Source organism: Mustela putorius, unplaced genomic scaffold, assembly GCF_011764305.1.
Source record: "Mustela putorius furo isolate JIRA1106 unplaced genomic scaffold, ASM1176430v1.1 tig00537255_pilon_pilon_pilon, whole genome shotgun sequence".
Taxonomy (NCBI): domain Eukaryota; kingdom Metazoa; phylum Chordata; class Mammalia; order Carnivora; family Mustelidae; genus Mustela; species Mustela putorius.
This window is the reverse complement of record NW_025422394.1, coordinates 2,468,289-2,493,446: the sequence shown is the minus strand read 5'-3', so window position 1 is coordinate 2,493,446 and position 25,158 is coordinate 2,468,289. Positions and strand designations below refer to the sequence as shown.

General features: G+C 41.5%; 1 protein-coding gene across 1 annotated transcript in view; it reads left to right on the top strand.

Moving 5' to 3' along the window:
- Nucleotides 1–2,482: 2,482 nt before the first annotated feature.
- The window catches only part of FAT1 (FAT atypical cadherin 1), a gene marked incomplete at its 5' end in the record, with an annotated part of 111,526 nt that continues 88,850 nt past the window's right edge, over nt 2,483–25,158 (top strand). The window contains 31 exon segments of the mRNA XM_045073780.1: nt 2,483–2,521; nt 2,523–2,724; nt 2,727–2,884; nt 2,887–2,994; nt 2,997–3,140; nt 3,142–3,249; nt 3,251–3,292; nt 3,295–3,432; nt 3,434–3,568; nt 3,570–3,605; nt 3,607–3,798; nt 3,800–3,943; nt 3,946–4,062; nt 4,064–4,171; nt 4,173–4,247; nt 4,249–4,290; nt 4,293–4,397; nt 4,400–4,483; nt 4,485–4,520; nt 4,522–4,638; nt 4,640–4,708; nt 4,710–4,766; nt 4,768–4,803; nt 4,806–4,961; nt 4,963–5,151; nt 5,153–5,407; nt 5,410–5,520; nt 5,522–5,545; nt 5,547–5,633; nt 5,636–5,677; nt 5,680–5,716. Coding sequence (XP_044929715.1) covers nt 2,483–2,521; nt 2,523–2,724; nt 2,727–2,884; nt 2,887–2,994; nt 2,997–3,140; nt 3,142–3,249; nt 3,251–3,292; nt 3,295–3,432; nt 3,434–3,568; nt 3,570–3,605; nt 3,607–3,798; nt 3,800–3,943; nt 3,946–4,062; nt 4,064–4,171; nt 4,173–4,247; nt 4,249–4,290; nt 4,293–4,397; nt 4,400–4,483; nt 4,485–4,520; nt 4,522–4,638; nt 4,640–4,708; nt 4,710–4,766; nt 4,768–4,803; nt 4,806–4,961; nt 4,963–5,151; nt 5,153–5,407; nt 5,410–5,520; nt 5,522–5,545; nt 5,547–5,633; nt 5,636–5,677; nt 5,680–5,716 — 3,193 coding nt within the window.

The window sequence follows — 25,158 nt, the reverse complement described above, 5'->3', positions numbered from 1 at the left end:
CTTTGTGGCCAGTTTGGCTCACTTTTGTATCCCCAGCATCCAGAACTACTCCTAGCCCATAGCAGGTGTTCATTACATAGTTTGCTGAATGAATCAAGGAATTGGTGAGGGGAGTAAATGATTGATGCAGACACCGTGGACATGAGCTAAAAAATTCAGATAGAAGAGTGAAAGTGGAGCATGAACATTCCCCCTCAGCTGCCCATTCTCCAGAAGTTACCACTGTTGACAGTTTATTTTTTATCCGTCCAGAATTTTTCTGTTCATTTTTCAGCGCATTCATGTCTTACACACACAATTCATCTCCTCTCCCTTTTTACAAACATAAATGGGGTCGGTTTCATTTTGCCAGTTAACATATCTGGATGGTCTCCATAGAGCAACATGTAGAGTGCTGTCTTACTCCTTTTAATGGCTGTATAATATTTTATATGTAGAATATAGCAAAAATAATTGTTTACAGTAGAATCCTGGCATAATACCTTGTTGTAAAGTAGATAGCAGTATTAGATCTTGTATAACAAAAGACAGTGCTTGTTAAACATCAGCTTTTTAAGTGTTTCCCAAAGCATTTTCTATACATATATTTATATACACATATATACACGCACAACACACACATATTGTTCCTAGTTTGTAAATGCCTCAGGATCAGGAAATGACCTTTAGTTCCACGTACTTTACATGATAGCAGATTCCCAATACCTGTAGATTAAGTTGAAGTTTTCCCTTGTTTTGATAACATCATTGGATCATTACATAATTCAAATTTCCCTGGATATTAGAACTGTTGACCAGTTGAAGAGATTGGGGAGAATATCATTTTCATACTTGGTTTAAATGATGATTGTTCTCCTGGAAGCCAAAAATCTATGTAATCTCCTGACTTTATTGGCCGAGGATATGGCAGGACAGCTAAAGCACAAGGTAGGGTGCCCAGCTGCAGCGTAATTCAGTATCAGTGAAGCTTCTTACTGCTTTTGCGCATATCAGGGCTTCTTTTTTTTTTCCTCCTCCTAAAATGACTAATGGGGCAAAGTTGGCAGTGGTGCAGTTAAGATACTGTAAATTAATGGTGCTGTGCTAATTTCAGCTGGCCTTTTGAACCCGCACTCCAGTCCCCGGGTGCTTTCACGTTTGGGTGGGGCTCCCCATTCATTCCGTGCATCTTCATCTGAGAGTTCCTTCACCAAGGTGCAGTCTTGCCCTCTGCTGAGTACTGGGATGTTTTGTGAGGCTCCCTTGATTTGCAAGGTGAATTTGTTGGCATGTAGAGGAGCAGTCAGTCTGAAAATAATTGTTCTGGCCCACCCCAGTAGGCCAGCCCAGTGGCGTTCCTACCTTCCTGCGTTAAAGGCAGTCCCTGTCTCAAATGCCTCCTTGCCTTCCACCTCACCCTCTGGGATGGAAGAGCGCCTGCCTACAGTGCCTGCCTTCTTGCTGCCTTGATTGGGCCCTCTCCATGTGTTTAGCTTAGATGCTTTAGCTGTGTGCATATGTTGCATGTCTGGTATTCAGTAGTGAACACTGGTCGTTGACAGCATTGGTGAGAAAACATTGACGTGGTGGTGGTGAAATTTGCTTTGCTGACTTAGGAAAAGTTCTCTTTGACATTAAGCTGCTGGTTTCCCATTTGTAAGTGGACTCTTTTTTTTGACTCATGTTTGTTTTAGAAGTGACCTCAGTATCAAAATGATGTAATTATTTTATAATTATTCTAATATCCTTAAGTAGTTAATGTAGTGCTAAGCAAGACAATAAACCCTTAAATTTTGTAGGGAGTGAACTTAATTACTCTTATAAAGAAATAATTTCAGGATAAATTTTGAAAGGAGATTACATTATGTCATTATGGGAGGTCATAGGAAACCACCTTTTAGAGTTTTTGTTCTAAATTGTTCAAAGCTTCTTGAGCTTAGGGTACTATAGTGGCATTAAATTTGTGAGCTTTGGGGGCATTAAATTTATTGTGTATGAGTAAACCTAAAAAATGTTTGATGTCTCCCTTTGTTAACAATTGGTTATATTTGTCTTGAAGATTTAAATATCAGAATACAACTTAGTTGTTAACAGTTGGCAGTCTTTGACGCGCCTTACAATTCTTTAACTTGAGTCATCAAAGTATGAGAAAAATATTGTCCTAAAACCTAGTAATTCCAGACATGTTAGAGGTATCGATACCTGGAAAACAGTGAAAAACCTAATAAAACTATTACATTTATTTACATTTCATACAGATGTACAATACTTTATTAAGATGTAAGTTCCCAGACAAACTAACAGAACAAATTTACATTGTTTTCATTTCTTTGAGGTCTTGATTCTTACTTCTTTGTTCTGTTTTAGGTTCCTGAGGGTTAAGCGATGGGGAGACCCCCTGGTCTTGCTTCCGCTTCTCCTCCTCCTCCTCCTCCTCCAGCTTATTTGAAGATGGTGACGGAAGCCAAAACATTTGCCCAGATGCCTCTCCAGTTTACACATTTTCCAGTACAATGTCACGGTGCACGAGAACTCGGCAGCGAAAAACCTATGTGGGGCATCCTGTGAAGATGGGTATTTACCTTACAAATCCATCATGGGAGTTACGGTACAAAATTGTCTCCGGAGACAACGAAAACCTTTTCAAAGCTGAAGAGTACATTCTTGGAGACTTTTGCTTTTTAAGAATAAGGACCAAAGGAGGAAATACAGCTATTCTGAATAGAGAAGTGAAAGACCATTACACCTCATAGTCAAAGCGGTTGAAAAAAATACTAACGCTGAAGCCCGAGCAAAGGTCAGGGTACAAGTGCTGGATACAAATGACTTGAGACCTCTGTTCTCCTCACCACCCTCTTACACTCGTTACAGCGTTTCCTTGCCTGAAAACACAGCTATAAGGACCACAGCATTGCAAGAGTCAGCGCCACAGATGCAGACATAGGAACCAATGGAGAGTTTTACTACAGTTTCAAAGACCGAACAGACATGTTTGCAATTCACCCAACCAGCGGTGTGTGGTAGTTTTAACTGGTAGACTCGATTATGCAGAGACCAGGCTTTATGAAATGGAGATTCTAGCTGTGGACCGTGGGATGAAACTCTACGGAAGCAGTGGTATCAGCAGCATGGCCAAGCTGACCGTCCACGTGGAGCAGGCCCAACGGGTGTGCCCCTGTCATAACTGCAGTGACGCTGTCCCCGTCAGAGCTGGACAAGGACCCAACGTACGCCATCGTGACCGTGGAGGACTGTGATCAGGGTCCCAATGGGGGAAATAGCTTCCTTAAGCATTGTGGCCGGCGACCCCACCGCCTCCTTCAACAGTTTAGAACAGTGAGGTCCTCCCCGGGGAGCAAAGAATATAAAGTCAAAGCAGTGGGTGCCATCGATTGGGACAGTCATCCTTTTGGCTATAATCTGACACTGCAGGCTAAAGATAAAGGGACTCCTCCCCCAGTTCTCTTCCGTAAAAGTCATTCGTGTGACTTCTCCGCAGTTCAAAGCCGGCCCGGTCAAGTTTGAAAAAGATGTTTATAGAGCGGAGATCAGTGAATTTGCTCCTTCCAATACACCTGTGGTCCTGGTGAAAGTCCACGCCTAGTTACTCTCATTTGAAGTATGTTTTTTAAAAGTACACCTGGAAAAGCTAAATTCAGTTTAAAAAATCACAACACTGGTCTCATTTCCATTTTAGAACCAATTAAAAGACAGCAGGCGTCCCATTTTGAACTCGAGGTAACAACAAGTGACAGAAGAGCCTCCACCAGGGTCTTGGTTAAAGTCTTAAGTGCGAATAGCAATCCCCCTGAATTTACCCCAGACTGCTTACAAAGCCTCTTTTGATGAGAATGTGCCCATTGGGACGACGGTCTTGAGCGTGAGTGCGGTAGACCCTGACGAGGGTGAGAACGGCTATGTGACCTACAGCATTGCCAACTTAAATCACGTGCCGTTTATCATTAAAACCATTTCACTGGTGCTGTGAGCACTTCAGAAGACTTGGACTATGAACTGATGCCTCGAGTTTATACTCTGAGGATCCGAGCATCAGACTGGGGCTTGCCGTACCGCCGGGAAGTTTGAAGTCCTTGCCACGGTGACTCTGAATAACTTGAATGACAACACACCCCTTGTTTTGAGAAAAGTCAACTGTGAGGGGACGATTCCCAGGGATCTAGGTGTCGGGGAAGCAGATAACCACCGTCTCCGCCATCGATGCCGACGAACTTCAGTTGGTCCAATATCAGATTGAAGCCGGAAATGAAACTAGATCGGTTTAGCTTAAATCCCAACTCTGGGGTGTTGTCCCCCTGAAGCAGTCGCTCCTGGATGGCATAGGGACCAGGGTGTCCTTTCAGAGCCTGAGAATCACAGCTACAGATGGAGAAAATTTCGCCACCATGTCCCGCACCCCCCCCCTTTATACATCAACCTAACCGTGGCTGCCAGGCGCAAGCCAGTGCACTTGCAGTGTGAAGAGACCGGTGTTGCCAAAATGCTGGGCGGAGAAGCTCCTGCAGGCAAATAAGTTACACCAGTCAGGGAGAGGTCGAAGATATTTTCTTCGATTCCCACTCTGTCAACGTGCATGCGCCTCAGTTTCAGAAGTACCCTTCCACTGGCATTGAAGTAAAAGAAAACCATCCAGTGGGTTCCCAACGTAATTTTCATGAATGCTACTGACCTTGACACTGGCTTCAATGGAAAACTGGTCTATGCTATTTCTGGGAGGAAATGAGGATAGTTGCTTCATTATTGACATGGAAACTGGAATGCTAAAAATTTATATCACCGCTTGACCGTGAAACAACAGACAAGTACCCCCCCTGAACATTACAGTCTCTGACCTTGGTATACCACAGAAGGCCGCGTGGCGTCTCCTAGACATCAGAGTTCTGGATGCCAATGATAATCCCCCAGAGTTTTTGCAGGAGAGCTATTTTGTTGAAGTGAGCGAAGACAGGGAGCTGAATAGTGAAAATCATCCAGGTTGAAGCCACAGATAAAGATTTAGGGCCCAATGGACATGTGACCTACTCTATTCTTACAGACACAGATAAATTTTCCATTGACAGCATGACGGGAGTTGTTAAAATCGTGTACCCTTTGGATCGGGAAGTACAGCATGTGCATTACTTAAAGATTGAGGCCAGAGATCAAGCCCGGGAAAGAGCCCCAGTTGCTTTCCACTGTGCTTTTGAAGGTATCATTAGAGGATGTTAATGACAACCCACCTAGATTCATCCCCCCTAATTACCGTGTGAAAGTTCGAGAGGACCTTCCAGAAGGAACCATAATCATGTGGTTGGAGGCCTATGATCCTGACTTAGGCCAGTCTAGTCAAGTGAGATACAGTCTTCTGGACCATGGAGAAGGACACTTTGATGTGGATAAACTCAGCGGAGCAGTCAGAATTGTTCACCATTGATGGACTTTGAGAAGAAGCAAGTGTATAATCTCACCATGAGGGCCAAAAGACAAAGGAAGCCAGTTTCTCTGTCTTCCACTTGCTATGTTGAAGTGGAGGTCATTGATGTGAAACGAGAACTTACACCCACCAGTGTTTTTCCAGCTTCGTGGAAAAGGGTGTTGTGAAAGAAGATGTCCCTATTGGCTCCTCCATATTGACAGTATCTGCTCATGATGAGGACACACAGGACGAGATGGGGAGATCCGCTATTCGATTAGAGATGGTTTTCTGGTGTTGGTGTTTTCAAAATAGATGAAGAAACAGGTAAATAACGTTCTTACTGCTCTGGTTTTCCTAAAGGAAATTTCTTCTGCCCGGTGCTAGCTGCTGCTAACCGTTGACCCTCTGTCAGCGTACACACTGCATGCTTTTTGTCCTTTTATAGGTGTCTCTCTGTGTAGTAAGCATTGAGTTTGGAATTAAGGAACCTGAATGACGTGGCGTAAAATGAGTCAAACAAAACAAACAAAAAAATGAAAGAAAACAAAAACAAAAAGAAACCAGGAGAAAAAATTGTCCTCATCACCACTGATACTGATCTTTTTAGTTTGTGTTCTGTATTATCAGAGGCATGGTTATGGTTTTGCTGTAACTTTGAGAAACCCTTCCAGACTCTTTGCAGACTTAAAACAGCCCCTCGCACTTACCCTAGCACACCTCTCAGAGATTACTGTACCCCTAGGAGACAACGCAGTGCACAGAGCAGGCTCTGCTGAAACTTCCATGATGCGGGCTGCTATCCTTAAGAGGTCCTCCAGGTTTTTTTTTGAGGATCAGAAGCAGAGCAGGGCTGTGTTGCATGGAGGGAACTTGGCTCTTTTCAGGGTGATCTTGACAAGTTAGTTATCTAACTGCGACGGACGTCTTCTCTGAGATGGGGACACTCAAAAATGGCTGCAAGATGAATGGGTGATGAAAAGTAAAATAACGTGTGAAGTCTGCCCAGCATGTGTTAGAGAGTCTGTTTTGCGTCTTAGAGATGGTAGGAATGCTTTGTTATGGGACTCGTTCCACCTGGAGTAAGAGCCTAAAACCAGAATATCCAAGATAGCCAGTATAGGCTAGAGTGTGTATTGTTTCGTACTTTGAGGCAGATCTCTAATGTAGCTGCTTTTCACAAGACACTGGAGTTATGGGTCCGTCTCTCCCTGAGGGAGAGGGCATGCCATAGCAGAGTGCACAGATGGGGGTGGCTTAAACCATAGACACTGGTGGTTTGTCGCAGTTCGGCAGGCTAGAAGTCGGAGTTGGAGGTGTGGGCATGGGTTTTCTTGGAGTCTTTCTCCTTGGCTTTGTCTTCTCCCTCTGTCTTCCCTCTGTCTTCCCTGTGTGTGTCTGGGTCCTGATCTCCTATAGGACACCAGTCCCGTTGGATTAGGGACCACCTGATGACCTCATTTTATTTCTCTCTTTTAAGTTCTTTTCTCCAAATCACATTCTGAGGTACTGGGAATTGGGACTTGAATGCATGAATTTGGGGGGACACAATCAGCCCCGTACCACCTTCCAGGACAGGCTTTTTAGCGCCTGTGTTTTCTGTCCTTAGCCCTAGCAAGAAGTACCAGGCATGTAGAAACTGCTTATTAAGTGTTAAACTGACATATGAGTAAATTAGTGATTATTTTGGCTTTGAAACATCCTCTGAGAATGATAGTGGAAATAGAAGGAAACTGGGTAGTAATCACAGTGCTAGGTGAACTGCCCTAGATGGAGTTCAGTTTATTAATCTCCTTGATGTTTCCTTTGTGAACATATCCATTCTAAAAAAGATGTTTTTCTTAATACACTGAAAATTCAAGTTTATATTCAGTAATACCATAAGTTAATTCTATTCTTAACACCCACTCCACCAACCATGTGTACATCTAATATGTATTAAAGTACAAGAAGCATGTAATTATCCTAGAAATCAGTTATTTTAGAGGCTATTATATTTTAATGTACTTTTGCTTATTAAAGGGATTCTTTTTCTAATGAGTCATATACCACTCACCTGTGTTAACTCTATCTAGGATTATATGCCACTCTTCGAAAATACCAGGTTTTTATTTATTTTTCATTTTTTACTTGTTCTTTTAGTTACTAGAGATTTACTTTTTCTTTTTTTTTTTTTAACTTTAAATTTCAGTGTAATGTATAAAACACCACAATTTTTTTTTTTTTTTTACATTAAAGATTATAAATGGCAGTATAATCAGATTCCATGAGATTGTCAGCTGTATGTTGGGGCAATGATTAGCTTTCTATAAACCCACTTTGCTTTTGTGTACAAATTAGTGTCCATGGCCTAAAAAATAAAACTGTATACTAGGCAAAGAATTTTATTAGCCTGTTTCAAACATTATTCCCAGCTTCTTCAGCATAATTAGCTGCAAAGAATGAATTGTGTCTAAGCAAAAACTGACAAGAGCTGCAGTGTCCATGGGGCTTGGACTTAAAAATACTGGGCTCTAGATTTTATCGGACCCCCCAGAACCACATTTTAAAAAAGGAGTGCTCATACATGATAGCCACTGTCCGTAACTTCTTCAGGTTCTGTCTTCTTTAGAAGTTGACTCCTTTCACTTTGCTTTGTTCTTAACTGGCACACGATCTGGAATGTCCCTGTTACCCTGGTCTCCAGCAGTAAGTGGGGCTTTGCTATCTGCAGGTTGTGTGGGCAGAGTGGCTGCCCGTCTTCATGGACTGGTCAGACCATCTACACCTAGTTGCTTTGAGATGCTGGGTCGTGTTTTTTGTCTGTCTTGGCTATGTATCAGCGTGGACACAGCGAGTGTTTTCTCTGCTGGGGAGGCCTGCCGCATCCCTGCTCCTCGATTTTCTGAGCGCAGTCCCTCCTTTCATACTGGAAGTCGTGTTTCCCTCTAACTTCTTCAAGCAAAATGGAAGGTTTTTTTTTTTTTAATCGTCTGCTGTAGCTGTTCTGTGAACCACCTTCTTTTGACGAGCATGTCTTCTCCCACCGATGCGCAGCTTCTCCTGGTTCACCATCACGTCTCTCATCTTGTTGGAGCAGAGGTGGGGACTGCGGGGGCAGGGTCGGGGGGATGACACAGGGACAGGGGAGTAGGGTTTGGTGCTCAGTGTGGGTCTCCAGTGGCCCAGCTGAGATGAGGTGCTCACCCCTGGGGACAGAAGATGGCTACTAGAGCCAGATTTTTAAATAATAGTTTAACTGATGGCTGTTGGTTATGCTGTTTTACTCACCTAAAGAGAAATTTGTGTGTGTGTGTGTGTGTGTGTATGTGTGTGTATATATACATATATATATATATATTCATACTATCCAATATTAACTTGAATTTTCAGGTTACATGCAAGAATATCCAAAATTTAAGAACTGCAGCTGAAACAATGACTATGTTTGTGAATTTCCCAAGGACCATTATTCCTACCTTTTTTTCCCCCCTTTTTCCCTTTTTGCTCTTGAAAGCCTAAAAGGAATTGGTATAAGTAAAAGTTGAGACAGAAAATAGAACCATAGTTTTTTACTTTACATTACCTGATGACTTAAATTATGTGAGCACTGCTTTTTGGGTTTTTTCTTTCAAGGGGAAAGAGTATTTTTACATTGCTTTTTATGTGTGTATGTATTATTTTTTAAAGAGATCAAGAGCACATATACGAACAGGGGCGAGGGAGAGAGAACCTCAGGTGGGCTCCATGCTCAGCACAGAGCCTGGTGTGGGGCTCCCCAAGCTGGAGTCAAGAGTTAGCCACTTAACCCACTGAGCTACCCCAGGCACCACTTTTGTTGTTTTTTAAAGACTCATTTAGAAATGAGTATTTTTTTTTGCCCTATAAAATTTAATAAGAGATTGGGATATTCTTACAACCAGGAAAAAAGGGGAAAAACAACCAACCAAACAGGTCTGTGTTCTGAAATCTGTAGTAATTTTCAGAGCTGAATGGCAGTGTCAGAGCTTACTTAGGGGGGCTGAGGGGAGGAAGTGAGACTGGGCGGTGGGGCTGGTGAGTATGTACGAAACCGTGGAGTATCTCTATAAATACTGAGATTTTGAAGGTGCGAAGTTGGAAATTCTTGGTCATCTGTTGTGTAGTCTTTGACTTTACAGAAAAAAAAGTACTTAATAACACAGTAGATTGTTTATCTTTTTCTGGAATTGAATCAAAATTATTGAGTAGTATTTACACATTGGCCTGTTACACATTGTAAGATGTGTTTTTGGCAATAGAATTATCAGCCCAAGTTATTTTAGAGATTCTTGGCAAGACAGTTGGTGTCGTGGTACAGAATTCTTTCAGGAAAAGTCAATATGTTTGGGGGCAGTAGAAATAGTAAAATTAGGTATGTTCTTTTTTGGGGGGTAAATTTAGGTATGTTCTTTTTTTTTTGGGGGTTTTGTCTAACAAATTCCTTGTGGAGAGGTACCCGTCAGATGAAGAAAAGTAGAAGTTCAGGAACACAGGCGGGGGGTCCTGTGAAGTCAGCATGAGTTGACTAAATTTTAGCATGAGTTGAAGATGGCCTGGCTCAGGTCAGCTTTAATAACACACTTTCTAGAACTTCAGAAGTTGTTCATTGCCTGTTTCTTTCATGCTGTTACTTTTACTTTGTTTTCTAGTGTAACATGTTATACTGGGCTAAATTGCCAAGGAAGGGGCCTGTGCAGGACCATGAACTTGCCCACTTAACTGTTTGCTTTTTGCCTTTGACTTAACTTTAAAACTATAGTGTTGGTTGAGTAATATAAGTAAGTTTTTCTGGGTATTGGACCTATTTCAGCATTGTCAAATAGGTGTATCATTTGCATCCTTTTCATAGAACAGAGAATATAATTAGCAATCTGAATTTAGTTCTTACTATTTTTATGGTCCTGTTCTTTAAAAAAAAAAACTTAAATTTGAAACATCTCCTGAAAAGTAGTTTTTTAACTAGAAATTCTATGAACTATCTAAAATATGTAGGCAAATGTACAGTCCTGTTAGCTCTGCATTTTGTACATATTTTGCTAATTGGCTTTGCAAGGAGGTGAATGGAATCCCTGTGTGGGGGTGATTGTCATTTGACTCCTCTGATAATCTCTCACTGTGTCACATGCTTTCCCTGGAGTGGCCTCTGGATGTTGGTGAACTGTCCTGACAAATCCGTGCCCACATGATGGCTCGTCTGTCTTGGGTTTGGAGGTTCGGTGAAAATGATTTTGGGAAATAGGTCATGTTAGAGAGCCAATCTCCAGGGCTCTTATTAAAATCACCCCCTCCCTTTGTCTCCTGAAAAATCTACAGGGCTGGTCATAAAGCAGATTTAACAAATGTTAGTGGAAGATCGCTGAAGCATGTGTAATTTCACATTTAGATTTTTATTTGTCTGACTTTTTTGCTTCTCAGCATTCACCCCCATTTTCAGTTCACGTATGTGCCCAGTTGTTTTGTTGTCAGTTTTAGAGTTGAGCAGAACAGAATCTGGAGGATCCCTCTTGCAGATTTAGGGAATAAATTCAGCTTGGTGTTCCTGGCCGATAGGTACACATCAAGTTAACTATTACTTGAGCATCAGTAAAATGGTGCAGCTTCTTGTTAGCCTTTAACGTAAGGTAATGTCTAGAAACATGCTTGGCCAAAAGATTTCTTTTTTTTAATTGTTGGTAATTGGGGTCTAGTCCCCTGATGTATGTATTGTAATAAGTTGCCTTAAGTATGTTTTCATTGGTCTAGAGTACTTTGGTACAGTTTTTGGCTGTTAGTAGTATAATGCATCCCAGTAAGAGGGTTGCCCTTTTTCCACTTGTACTTCTCTACTTATTTAGGGGAGACCATGTTTTTCATTAAGATAAGAGCAATTTTCTAAACTTACAAGTTTCTAAACTTACTAATGCCATGTTTGCTCTTAGAATCCCAATTGTGGTTTCAGAATTGAAATTTACATTTCGGTGAAAAGACATGGGAAGAATTAATATGGAAGTACAGCTGTTGCAACAAGATATCACCATTCACGAAGTATGGGAGGGAAAAATAGGCACAAGAGTCCATGGTTACATTCACACCATGAGTGTGTGTTAGCTACTGCTCGGTTCCTGGATTACCCATCTGGGGACTGGCTCTGGCTCTCCTTGGTTAGGGGACACAGAATGAACAGATTTTGTATAGTGGGACCAGAAGGGAATTTCAATCCAGGCTAACTTATTTTTTTTTTTTTAAAGATTGATTTATTTATTTGACAGAAATCACAAATAGGCAGGGAGGCAGACAGAGAGAGAGAGGGAGGGAGAAGCAGGCCCCACGCTGAGCAGAGAGCCCGATGCAGGGGCCCGATCCCAGGACCCTGAGCATGACCTGAGCCCAAGGCAGAGGCTCGACCCACTGAGCCACCCAGGCACCCCTCAATCTAGGTTAACCTTATTGTTGACCTCAGTGAGAGGGCAGATGTTTCCGGGGCTTCTTTCTGATCTGGCAGAAGTCTGAATATTTTAATTATCTTAATTACTCCAGTTAAAACAAAACAAAACGCTTGCTTTCCCAACTTAAAGTAGAGTATCATGCATACAGCCAAGGACCTAGGCTTTTTTTCTTAGAGCCTGCTGGCATAACAGGACATAGAATGCAAAGAATGTTATTAATGACCTCAAGTGTTGGGACCAAAAAGTCTGTAAGAGTGGCTAACAGCTGGGCAGCCCTGAGGAGTGTGGTGTGTGTGGAGGGACCTGTTCCCGCCTGCTGGGGCTGTGTCTAGAGTGTCTGGCAGCAGGGACTGGAACAGGGACAGGGGGGAGGCCGCGTGACGGAGTCCGCAGATTTGTCGCCGGAGGGGCTTTGGTGTGGGCATCTCCTGTCTCCTATGCAGTGGCTCCTGTCTTGTTCTTTTTGTTCTCTTCCTCAGGAAGTTGAACAGAAAAGAAACTGACTTCTTAGCCACAGTGAGATTGAAAATCAGGGCTTGGCAGGAATTATGTGATGATAATGTGCTGTTGCTGGGTTTAGGAGTAATGGTCTGCGCGCACGCCCGTGTGTGTGTGTGTGTGTGTGTGTGTGTGTGCGCACGCGCGCGCGGCACGGAGGGCATGTCATTTCTGTCAGGATTAGGTTCCTCCTCTGAAGCTGGAGGATGTTAAGGTGAAAATAGAATCTAATTAGGAATCCTAAAGAAGTTCATTTTGTTTTGAGAGAAAACAGGATCTGCTTCTCTTTAGTTACTTGTTTTGATACTGAGCAAGTTGGTGCTTGAGGTCCTGACTGAGTACTGGTTGGGGGAGGAGTTGTGTTGTAAATCTCTCTGGGCTGAGATACAGGTGGTATTCTGCAGAATGTGGGGGGAGCTCTGCATTGCCTTTATATAATCCTAAAGGATGTGTAAGGGCCAGATCCAGGATGGAGTAGAAACAACTGAAAATATGCTCTGTGCTTTCGGTGATGATGATGATGGTAAGGATGAAGGGCGTCCTAGAATAAACCACAGACACTGTCACCACTGGCGGCTGTTCCAAGCACTCTGTGTGTTTCCATTAATTTAGTTGTCACAACTACCAGATAGATAGCTATCCCCATGTTACTGGTGAGGGGACATTCACAGAGAAGTGAAGTCACTTGCTTAGGACCACGTGGGTACTAAGTGGCAGAACCAGCTGGCCTGCCAACACTGCACTTCACTGCCTCTCACCCTTTACAGAGTGATCTGGAGATGCCCTCAGGGAGCCCATTTGAAAACCACTAGTTGAAGATTTATTTATGAGAGCACAGTGGGAGGGGCATAGGGAGAGGCAGGGAGCCTGATGTGGGGCTGGATCCCAGGACGCTGAGATCATGACCTGAGCTGAAGGCAGACATTTAATGGTGAACCACCCAATTGCCCCCAAAAACTAGTGGGCTGAACTGGGTTGAGAGGAGCTGGCTGGAGACCTGAATCCTAGATTTGAGACTGGTCTTGAAGGAGTATTGACTTTAACAGTCTTCTTCCATCCTTTCTTCTCAAGCTGTTGTATTGGTCTTTAGCATTGAAGTGAACAGGATTTTAGAAATATGTAGGGTGGCATTTAAGCAATTTAAGATTATTCCAGTGAAGTGGTTAGTAGTGGGGGACTCGTGCTGAGTACAGACAGTGAGTTTTCCTTAGTGAAGACGGATCTGGTTTTTAATTGTGAAGGTCCAGTCATCTCATAAATACAAATGCTGCTGGTGTGAACTGTACAGGATGTTAAATTGGAGCTTTTTCTCATTGAAACAATGTTTTTAGATGGTTGTTAGGGTCCTGGCTAACCTTTAAAATTAATTTTTAACCCACGGAATGAATAGCTGACGTTAACTTAACAGCCCCCCCACTTCTCCACTGAGTCACGGTCCTGGTAGTCCTTGTTCTTCTGGCCTTGTCCTCAATGCAGGTCTTGGCTTCAGCATCTGTCCTCCGTGGCCATCTGGTTTGTGCCAGTGAACTTGTTCTCCTTCTAAGCCCTCTTGGGCAAGGGACCATTTTTATGTTCTAAGACTTGCTGAAGACTTGAGTGCTCATAACTTGTTGAGTGGCCTCTGTGTATAGACATCTAATGCTCGGCTAATATATGGCCTGTTTATTTTTGTTTTTGTTTTTCCTCCTATTGCCTACCTTGCCCAATTATGAAAATTGAGTGGGTCTTGAAACATTTTAGTGTTTTGTCCCTTGTTGGATTTTGGTTTTTAACCATTGAGTTCCTGTTGTTTTGATTTTGTGGGTTTTTTTTTTTTTTAAGATTTTAAAAAATTTTTTGTCAGAGAGAGAGCATAAGCAGGCAGAGTGGCAGGCAGAGGCAGAGAGAGAAGCAGGCTCCCTGCTGGATAGGGAGCCCGATGTGGGAGCCCAATGCAGGACTTGATCCCAGGTACCTGGGATCATGACCTGAGCCGAAGGCAGCAGCTTAACCGACCCAGCCACCCAGGCGTCCCAGTTTGTGGGTTATTTTCATTCATAAGCCTGGATTTGTCAAGATTTTATTATCTGTTTGCTTGTATGTTGTATACTGTTGCAAACAACATACAAGTGTATTTGCATCAACAGTGTGTTTGCAGTTACCTTCATGGCACTTTTTAAAAAAAGTCAAGCAATGTTGGTTATAAATAGTGTATCCTGCCCAAGACAGCATGCCATGAAGCACAGTCTTTCATATCTTTGTTCCCGGGAATAAATGGGCTTGGAAAGCTTCCTCTTCACAGGCACATGCCTGTACTTGCTGAATTGGCAGGTCCCCGGTGTAACGGCAGTGACAGGAGGTCCAGGGAACTCTTCACACGTGCGCTTTGCTGGGGCAGCCCCTGCCCAGTGAAGCTGCCTTGCGGGTGACACGGTGGCCACTCCGGAAAAACTGAGGAGGGTGTGGAACCCGCTGCATGGCGGGTCCTCTGCTTGGCTGAGTGAGCCGACCTGTCCGAAGAGATTCGTCAGGATTGTCATCTTTTTAGTTTCAGCCTCAATGATTTTTTTTTCTTTTTTTGAAAAAAGTTACCTAGCAGCTTCTGTAGTTTCTTAAGAATTATTTCTCATTTGTGATTATTTAACCATATTATCTTTGATTGCTGATGAACTTTTTCTTTTTTTTAAAGATTTTTATTTGAGAGAGAGAGAGAGCTTGAGAGGGGGAGAGGGTCAGTGGGAGAAGCAGACGCCTCCCTGAGCAGGGGGCCTTGATGTGGTACTCGATCCTGGGACTCCAGGACCATGACCTGAGCCAAAGGCAGTGGCTTACCTGACTGAGCCACCCAGGTGCCTGAGCTTTTTCTGTCATCATCTGTATATATGAGAGGTCCCATTAATTGGATGCTTGTTGTGAGCCAGCACTGTTTTCAAGTTCTTTTACTAAGTTATCTCCCTAGATCATCCCAATAATTTGTGAGTAAAATTAGATGGTAATATGCTGTGTTCATGTAGGGCCTGTATGAAATTCTAAAGATACGATGAGTGATGGGGATGATGGTACGTACTGACCTCGTGCCATTGAATTTTGCAGAGTGTGTGTCTGTGTGTGTGTGTGTGTGTGTGTGTGGTGGTATAATAAAGATTGATGTGGTTTGAAGTGGGCTTTGAGGGTGTTGTGGTAATACAGACCTAATTTTTGAAACAGAGGCCTTCTGTCTCTCATCAGATCTTTCTTAAAACCATTTGGTGTCTCCCTTACATAAAGCCCAAAGTTTTTAGTGCAGGCTGACATGCCTCCCCCTGCCACTAGTCCGTGTTCTCTCCTTGGCTCCCGTACGCCTCCTGTACTTCAGCCAGATGGAGCCAGGCCCTCCCCGCCCTGCTCCGCCCCATTGTGTCCTGTCTCCCTGCCTTTGGGTGACACGTTGACCCCTAGATGGGCTCTTACTAACCCTGACTGCATAATAAATCTCTCCTGACAAGCCTTCGCTCATTTTTCTTCTTTTTTTGTATGTCTTTTTTTTTTAAAATATATATTACTATAAGTATCACTCTCGTTTGAATATGTATTTGTCCTTTTTCCTCTAAATTGTGAGCTTCTTGTGTGTGTGGATGCTAAATCTTGAACCACTGGACTCAGAAAAGAGGCACCCAGTACACCTCGGCTAGGTCGGCCTCGGCCTCTCGAGCCATTGTTGCCTCTCTTGGAACAGGTAGTCTGCTTTGTTCCAGGAGCACTTTCTGTATGTTCTTCTGTCACATGTCAGGGTGTTATTTATCTCTTTCTTGTCTGTCTCCCAGAACTCAAGGACAGAGTCGTCTTGTCTCCTCTTCTAGCCTCTCCTAAGCACAGTGGCCCACAGGGCCAAGTGTAGCCCTTGTTTGCACAACAAACCAACCGATTGTACCCTATGAATGATGGTGCTTATAAGGTTGAGGGAAACCTTTCCTTTACCTCCTGTCCGTTTCTAGACTTCCAGGCACTGGTTCTTAATAGTTTTGACATCCTAAAAACCTCTGAAAATCTGTGGAAAACTATACATTCTGTCTTCAGAGACTGCAATTAGGTTGTCGTAGCGGGAGGCTCGTGAAGAGCTGAATCTTTATGTCCCGGGATTTCTGGTTTTATATCTCTGTTCTGGGAGTTCCAGGGCTGCCAGTCCTCACGAGTTCTCTTGAAGGAGAATCAGATAGCAGTGAGAATGGTGGTGGTGGTGCTGCAATGCTGGTGGTCATGCTGGTGCTGGTGGTGGTGCTGCTGGTGGTGATGGTAATGGTAATGACGACAGTGACTGTCTTAGTGACATGCATTTGAAAAAGGCTCAACAGCCTGCACCTGTTTTGTATACACTTCATGGCTTCTAGTCTAACATGTAGGTGTCATTGCTATTTTATAAATAAGGTAGATCCACTGTACAGTAGATGAGTAGCAGCCACTTTCTTGTGTACTTGTGTGTGTGCTTGATTTGATTCAGAGCACTCTGTCACCTTCAAATGATGCTGTGGCCTGTAGTTCTTTACAAACCTGTGTCATCAGTCTGGTCTCCTGTGTAAGTGACAAGACAATTATAGTAAAATAATTGCAGTACACACAATACACAATATATCTTTTTTTTTTTTTTTTTAACAATACATCTATTTTTAAGTGAAGCAGCAGCCCTCTAGGCCAGGATCTGATCTCTTGTGTTGGCAGTTTACCATGGAAACCCTCTGCTGCTCCGCTAGCATGCTTTTATTTATTAAGGTAGAATAATCTGTCAGACTTCTAATCATAACGTTAACTTTCTTCACAGACTGGATTTTATTTAAATGGACTTAAAAAATCAGAGCATTTGGGAATTAATAAACCATTTTAGTTTTGTGTCAAGAGTCCCTTATTCTGTACAAAAGAAAAAAATGGAAAATAATGCCTATTGTTAACAGTTGCTCTTCTCATAATTAAAAGGTTTTCTCCTATTGTAAAAGGAGCAGTGAACAACTCTACAGTGACAGTTGGAATAGATGTATATGTGGCAAAATGTTCTGATCTGCGAATTATACTCCTATCCCTTCAAGTCAGTATGTTTTTTGACCCATGGAGATGAGTCTTTGTAAACAGTTATTCTGGAATCTTTCAGGAAGTTTTCTTTTTTGTAAGTTGAAGACATTTGGTTAGTTGAAAGCAAGAACAGCTCTTTGGAAAAGGACTTTAAAGTTGAGTCAACTTTAAAGTGTTTTTAAAGCAGTCCCACTGTAAATTCTTAGTTAAAAGTTCCTCTGAAATTCATTTGCTTTTAATTCTTAATATTTTTTTTTGCACCTTTACTCTTAAAGCTGCTTGACATCAGGCAGTCCCGTACATCTTTGTCTTCTGACAGTGCTAGGCACAAAGCTGGTATTTAGTAAATACTTACTCAGTGATGTTCATCTTTTGATAAACCCAGGAAAAGTTTGTCACATAGTGTTGTTCTTTTGATCTTTTGCTCAGCTGAAGGTGTTTACATTTTTAATGGAAAAAAGATGAATTTGCTGTGTAATACTGAGTTTATTGGGTGAAGCGTCAGAATAGAACTCAGTTTCTTTTAAAGGCTTGATCTCAATACTTTTTTTTTCTTTTTCAGAAGTATCTTTTCTAGATAGTGTGTGAGCCTCATGTAGAAGATGAAAGCTGATTGATTAGGAAAGCATGAACATGAATAATACCCATGTTTGGTTTTAATTAGCTCAGTGCTGTTGATTCTTAAAATAAGTCAAACTAAGGATCATCACATCTACAGAATATAAAGTTTTATAAATTAAGGCTCATAATTTTTTCAGTGGTGTTTTACATGTAGTGTATGTCAAGAATGATTTTAGCATATTAAAAATCTGTTTTGGTCATTATCTTTCATAATCTAAGCCTTATGAGCATAGGCAGGGACTTTGTTTTGTTTTGCTCTAGATTGCTGGTGCCTGGAACTGTTCCTGGCGCATGCGTGGGAGGCCCCCAGCTAGAACTTGACGGATGGGTCCAATTTGAACGTGAGTTCGATTATTCCAGAATATTAAGAGGAAACCCATAAGTAACTATTACTGGGAAAGACGTTTTAAATTTGTTCTCTACTCCCAATTAGAATTTCCTTTCTGTATCCAGTGGAAGTGTCGTACGTGCCTGAGGACTGCCTATTCCTTCAATGCAGTAAAACGGCTCTTCCCTTTCAAATGCCCTCTCGTTCTGTACCTCTGAAGTAGCTAAAAACAAGAAAATTACAACAACATCCATAACACTTCAGTAGCAGTGCAGTTTCCTTTTGTTTATATTTCATTCTGTGAGGAAACAACTTAATATGTCAGATTGAGTACCAAAGCCTAGAGTTAGAAATCTTAAAATCTGTGACTTTTCAGGTGCATAATAGTGGGTGAGGCCTTACTGTTTTCTTGGACTGTGGAGTGGGCTATTGCCTCTAGCATCCCCTGGAATGGAAAATACTACTTCCTTTTTTTTTTTTTTTAAGATTTTATTTATCCTCTTACTTGAGAGAGAGAGAGCAGTGCACAGGTGTGCTTGCGAGAGCTGGAGGGGAGTTTATTGTCATCTGCATAAGGTGATTCAGCAGTAAGAGAAGCAGACTCCTGGCTGAGCAGAGAGCCTGATGTGGGACTCAGTCCCAGAACCCTGGGATCATGACCTGAGCCAAAGGCAGCTGCCCAACCGCCCGAGTAACCCAGTTGCCCCTACTTCTAAGTATAGTAGATGAATATCCATTTACATTATACATTATATGGCAAAATTTTCGACTTTTGAAAGACTCTCAGTAGGATTTATTTTTGTTATTATCACTATTGGTGAATTTCTTAAAGCTTCAAAGAAGTAATTACCTCTAGAGATTCACAGAGTCTTTGAAACTGTCCATTTCCTGGATTAAATTGAGTGGTATAAATGTAACCTTTTAAAAAGCTATTTGTGTTTATTTTAAGTCTTTGGTTGTTTCTGCTGATGGGGTGCTATTTACAGATAAGCAGACCCTTCTTTTAAAGCCTAGTTGAATTAAGGGAAATCCAGTGATGAGGCTGTTTGAAGGAGAATAAAGTATGTGAAAACTAAGAATATTTTTCTCACATAAAGGAATGCATCTGAATAGCAAATTTTTTTAAAAACTCTTGCTTGGCCTTGGTCTGCCTTTGTTACCCTGGCCTCTAATTCCTTGAACCTTTCATCCATGTGAATAGACAGCAGTGGCTTCTTAGGTTAATTCTGTTTTTCTAATTTATAAAGAATTCTTTGGATGACTAAAGGAAGTTCTGAAAGCCTTTGTGGAAGTTCTCTCTGCATATTTGGGTAGAGATCTGTTTGAGGAGGCACATTGGACATCTGAGAACAGGTGAGTTTTACACAAATGGTTCTGGGTTTCTAGATTAGATGAGGGAGATTAGAAAATGTGGTGGGTCAAGTGCAAAGATGTTCAAAGCTCAGTTGTAACTTTTATTACATATGGGCTGATAATAAGCACTGTGGAGGACATTATAGAGAATTGTATTATTTTGGGAAATAAACTGCCCTAAAATGTAGCAGCTTTAAACAGCCACCATTTATTTGGGTTACAGTTCATTTGGTTGGCAATTTGGGCTGGACCCACACCGGCTTTGTCCTCTGCTAGTTTCAGGCTGGATTTGTTCCCATAAGGTCCCTTGCTGATAAGCTTGGTGGCTTGGCTCTGGGAGTTGGCTGGATGTTGGCTGCAGGCAGGGGCTCCTGGGGCCTGTGTCTGTCATTGTTCAGCTGCCTAGCCTGGATGTCAGTTTTCCAAGAGCTAGATGAGAGAAGTAGCTAGATCTCATGGCCTAGGTTCAGAACTCCTACATATTCCTTTCCCCCATCCTGTTGTCCACATAAGGTGATTCAGCAGGTAAGAAAATAGGCTGCCCGTCTTGATGGGAGGAGTTGCAAAGTTTGGGATTCATTTTTTAGTCTACTGTAGAGATACTTTATCAGATTTTATTTTCCCCCTTTGATGAGGACATTCCTTTTGGATAGAAAATGTGCACAAGAATTTAAAGGCTTTTGAAAATTGGGAAAATATCTGTGGTGTCTTAAAAAATTTATACCTTACTCAGCTATATATTCAGATTCTTAATGCTGTTAAAACATTTACTAGTATTAAAGTACTTTTTCAAGTTATTTTTAATACGTTTCTACTTAAGCTAGATCTTTAAGAGATACCAGGAGGATTGCATGTGGTCTGAAGATACCTAGATACTATCCCTCTCTTCCTTCTCTCTTTCAGTTTCGATCACAAAGAGTTCTTAAGTTTCTTGCCTCCTGGGAGGATCCCAGTTCTTGACCCTCATTTTAATGCGGAAGGAAGAGGTGGGTTGAGGAGTATGAGGCAGCAGGGAGTTCTCCACCGTGGCTTTCTGCTTCTGTATCTTGTTTTTGCTCATTAGTACCACCTTTCTTGCTAATTAATTTGTCACAAATTCTTTCACTCATTTATTGCTTTTTCTTAGAGGAGGAAAGATGTGGGGGAAATGGCATGAGAAGGAGGTGGAAGATTTGGGGAACGTGAAGGTGAAGATAGAAACGGGAATAGAGGGGAGGACACGTGTTGCTTTGGTATCTTGGGGCTTCGTATACATCCCTGTTCTCTCTGCTGAGTTTCAGCTTCAGTGGCAATGTATTAAAAATAAAGATGTATTTTGTAGTGCTGCTTACTGTTATGTTAAATTTGGCTTATATGAGATTTGTTAGGGGACATATTTGCAACAGAATAAATAGGAAATTAGGCTCCATGATGAGTTGAAATAGAAATCACGATTTGAAGCAGAAATTCCTAGTTATACTGCTGCACTAAATATTCTAATGTTTCTGTCTGGGAATTTTGAAAGAGTTAATGTCTTTGAACACATTGATCTGTATATGGAAAAGGAAGCTTGTATTTTTTACAGGGTTCATTTAGAGAAGATGTGAGGAAACCCCAGTTAGTATTTTTTTTTTAACCTCAAAGACATTAGAAAAACAAGCAAGTAAAAATCATTGTTAGAGATGAGAAAAACAAGCGACCTCAGTAAAGCGTGTTTGCCGTTGTTTACTGCCTAAGAGAGTTCAGTGATCATTATTCAAACGGTCAAGTTTCTAATAAACTCTCTCATGGCGGGTTGCCTGGGTGGCTCAGTCAGTTAAGTGACCAGCTCTTGGTTTCTGCTCAGGTCATGATGTCAGGATCCTGCTTGAGCTCTGCCCTGGGCTTAGGAGTCTGTGTAAAGATTCTCTCCCTCCCTGCCGTGTGCACATGCTCTCTCAGATAAATCTTAAAAAAGTAAAATTCTTTCATGGAATGAAATAGAGATTCTATAACAGAAATGTAGGTTTCATGAGAAACCTAATCTAGAGGTGCTGACCTAAAATTTGATACTTTAATAAATAGTGAATCTTGAATATGGTCTACAGAAGACCAGTGATCTTAGAGAGTGACAGTCATAAATTCTGTTTTGGAATTAGAGATGATCCTGAATTATAGGTACCTAAACCGTACAACCTGTATACATGAAAAGAAACACAACAAAACACTTCCTGTTCCAGAATGTACCATAAAACCGTTTATTGGAAGTATTCCATTGTTTAGATTCTGTTAGTTAGATACGAGTATCCATGTGAAAACGTGAGCTGATTTTCAGTTTATATTAGCACAATTGTATAAATTCTGCCAGTGTTTACTTTTGCTTTTTATTTTTCAAATCTCCAAAGGAGTTGTGCTAACACGTTAAAGCAGCACTGCTCAGTAATACCGTCCACATATGTAATTTTAAATATTGTAGTCACCACACTAAAGAGGAAACAGATGAAGTTAATTTTATTAATAAATTTTATTTAATCCTGCAGACGGAAGAGGGTCATTTCAATCTGAAATCAACATAGAAAAGTACTAATGAAATCTTTTACATTCTTGTATTCACGTGACATCTTTAAATCAGTGTGTATCTTGCATTTAGGAACACCTCTCAATTTGGACTACCCTCATTTCCAGTGTCCATTACCACAGCAGAGGTTTAGAGATCTGTGTAGAATTCAGCCACTTTAAAGAATATTTGTGGATGTAAAGCGAGGTGCAGTCACCTGGGTGAGGTGGTGGCCCTCGTGGTCTGTCCCTTCTGGCAAGACTGGCTGGCGTGCCCTTGCAGGATGGGGAGGTGGAAAGGGTTAAGTGATTTTGCATGTTGAGTTCAGTGCTGGTGGGAGGCAGATACCCTCTTCTAATGGCATTCACTGAGGATGCTAGAAACCATTATGCTGGTGTTACAGAAAATTTCTTTGTCAAAGATGCTGATGGCCTAGATCCTGGCATGGCTTTTAAAATATTACAGTAAAGCAATTCTTGTGATGTTAAACTAGTGTCAGAGGCAGATGGAAACTCATTTTGTAATCACTTGACTCGGGCTTTCTCTTGCTTTGTGTTAATGGATGTCTTAAAACAACCTAACAGTTAATTTCAAATTAGAATTTTGTTTTCAATTAAAAATTGTCCAGTGATAGCTTTTATAAAATTCTGAGTGAATCAAGTGCCTTTTTTGTTTTCCAGGATATACATCTGTTATTTAATTTGCCTATTATACTGCTTTTTTTGCAGGCATATTTGGGATTGGTAGAAAATCTAATTTGATTTGACCTATGAGATATAAATCTTTCTTTGAAAGTATGATGTCTCAAGACAGATTTGCAGTTATGTTCCAAAAGAATTGATTAGATGCTGTCTGCCATTTCCAAGTGAAAGCAGCCTTCAGTCATTAACAAATAAGTTCTTGTGGGTTTACAGAATTATTAACCTCGTATAAGTAATTCAAAGCCCTTATTTTTTATATACTTCTCTTTGGAAATATGGCCAGTCAAGAGACGTCCCTCTTACGTAAACTTCTCTTTGTGTTGTTTTGATGTTGTCCTTTTCTGAGTTAAAAAGTCATATTTTTAGATTTTGGAATTTTCTGTGTAAATTTTGGGACGTGAACACCGAGATGACTTTTGCAGTGGTATTTATTCTAGTCATGACCATTTTTATTGGCATTTTAATGGACACAGACTGTTAAAAATCTACTATGTCCTTGCACTCCTGCCCTTGGAGATCACAGATCTACCTGTTTCCATTTGGGCTTCCACGGTTTCACACATCAAAAGTTGTGAATGAAGCTTAAGTAAATATGTTTATTTTGTGCTGCTGGCCAGAAATCTGAAAACGCCTGGAACGCCTGGAGGTTTTTTTCTTTTTATTCTTTCTTTCTTCCTTTTTTCTTCCCCCTTAAACCCCTGTCGGGTGAAACCATCACTGTGACAGGTAAATAGCATTCCTCGGTAAAGCCTGAACTCTTTCCCCATCCCTGTTCCTTTCTTCAGAACTGTTGAATGTAGGGATTGTCTTGCTGGGGACCTCATTGATTAGGTCACAGCCTGGTCTGCAGAAAACAGAGATGCCCTGGGGCCACCTCACTGCGGGGAGGATTTGCTAAAGCCCGTGTGAAAGGGCCCAGTGGGGGTCGCAACTATTACCTTGTGAACAGGAATCTGTTCGGGCAGCAGAGCACGTATTAAGGACCTATTAACTTCCTCAGGCTTCTCCTGGAATTGAAAAGCACTTGGGAGCGAAGGAATAATAAAAGGAAATTGTTGCCAAAGCCACTGACAGCTTGCCCTGCCCTGTCTCTGCGGGTGCATCCCTTCCGCAGCAGCTTTATTTCCTGCTGGGGAGTCTGTTAGCTTTAGAAGTCCCATTAAAGGTCATGGAAGGGGAGTTTGAAAATGATTATATAATGTTGACTTTTTTTCTTTGAAGAGTTGATTTTCTGTTCAGGCATTTGGGCAAAATGGGCAGAGACCTAACCCACATTCTAAAATGAGCTTTAGGGGCTCCTGGGTGGCTCAGTGGGTTAAGCCTCTGCCTTCTGCTCAGGTCAGGATCCCAGGGTCCTGGGATCAAGCTCCGCATCGGACTCTCTGCTCAGCAGGGAGCCTGCTTCCCTTCCTCTCTCTCTCTCTCTCTGCCTGCCTCTCTGCCTATTTGTGATCTCAGTCAAATTAAAAAGATATTTTTTTAATGAGCTTTATTTTCCAATAAAACAATATATCACCACTGTAGAAGTCTGGGAAAATGTAGACTATTATAAAGAAGGAAGAAACTTCTTAAAATTGTACTGTCCAGAGCACCCTAGAAGTTTTGTTAAATTGTGTGTACTGTACACACACACACACACACACACACACACACACACACACCTCTACAGCTCCAGATACTAGATTAAAAAATAAAAAGTAAATACATGGTGGACATATAATGTTGACATCCTTTTAACATATCCACAGCTTTTTAGGATTCTTAAGTATTCTTACGGAACGTGATTCTTGATTATATGGAATGTCATCAGAGAGAGAAAAACTTTATTATCTAGAATAACAGCCAATTTAGAACATTTAAATTGTTTCCTTGTTGGTGTGTTTCTGTTTTGCCTTCACATAAATTTCAGGAAGCAGAATTACCAGGTCAGAGAAAATAAAAATTTAAAAAGCTTTCTGATACAAGACAAATTGCTGCATTTTTATCCAGAAACAAAAGTCTCATTAGCAGTTTGAGAATATTCATCTCTCTGCATTCTTGCTGACACTAACTGTTTAGATTTAAAAATAAGAAACCAGAAAGGGGCCAGTATTTTTGGTGAAAAAACTTGCTTCATTCAGGGAACTGTCATAATTGAAATGGTGGTTGTTAGTTATGTGTCTGGTTATGTGTTTGAAAATTCTTATTTTTTTATAAACCAGCTTTTGGGGTGCCTGGGTGGCTCAGTGGGTTAAAGCCTCTGCCTTTGGCTCAGGTCATGATCCCAGGGTCCTGGGATCGAGCCCCACATCGGGCTCTCTGCTCAGCAG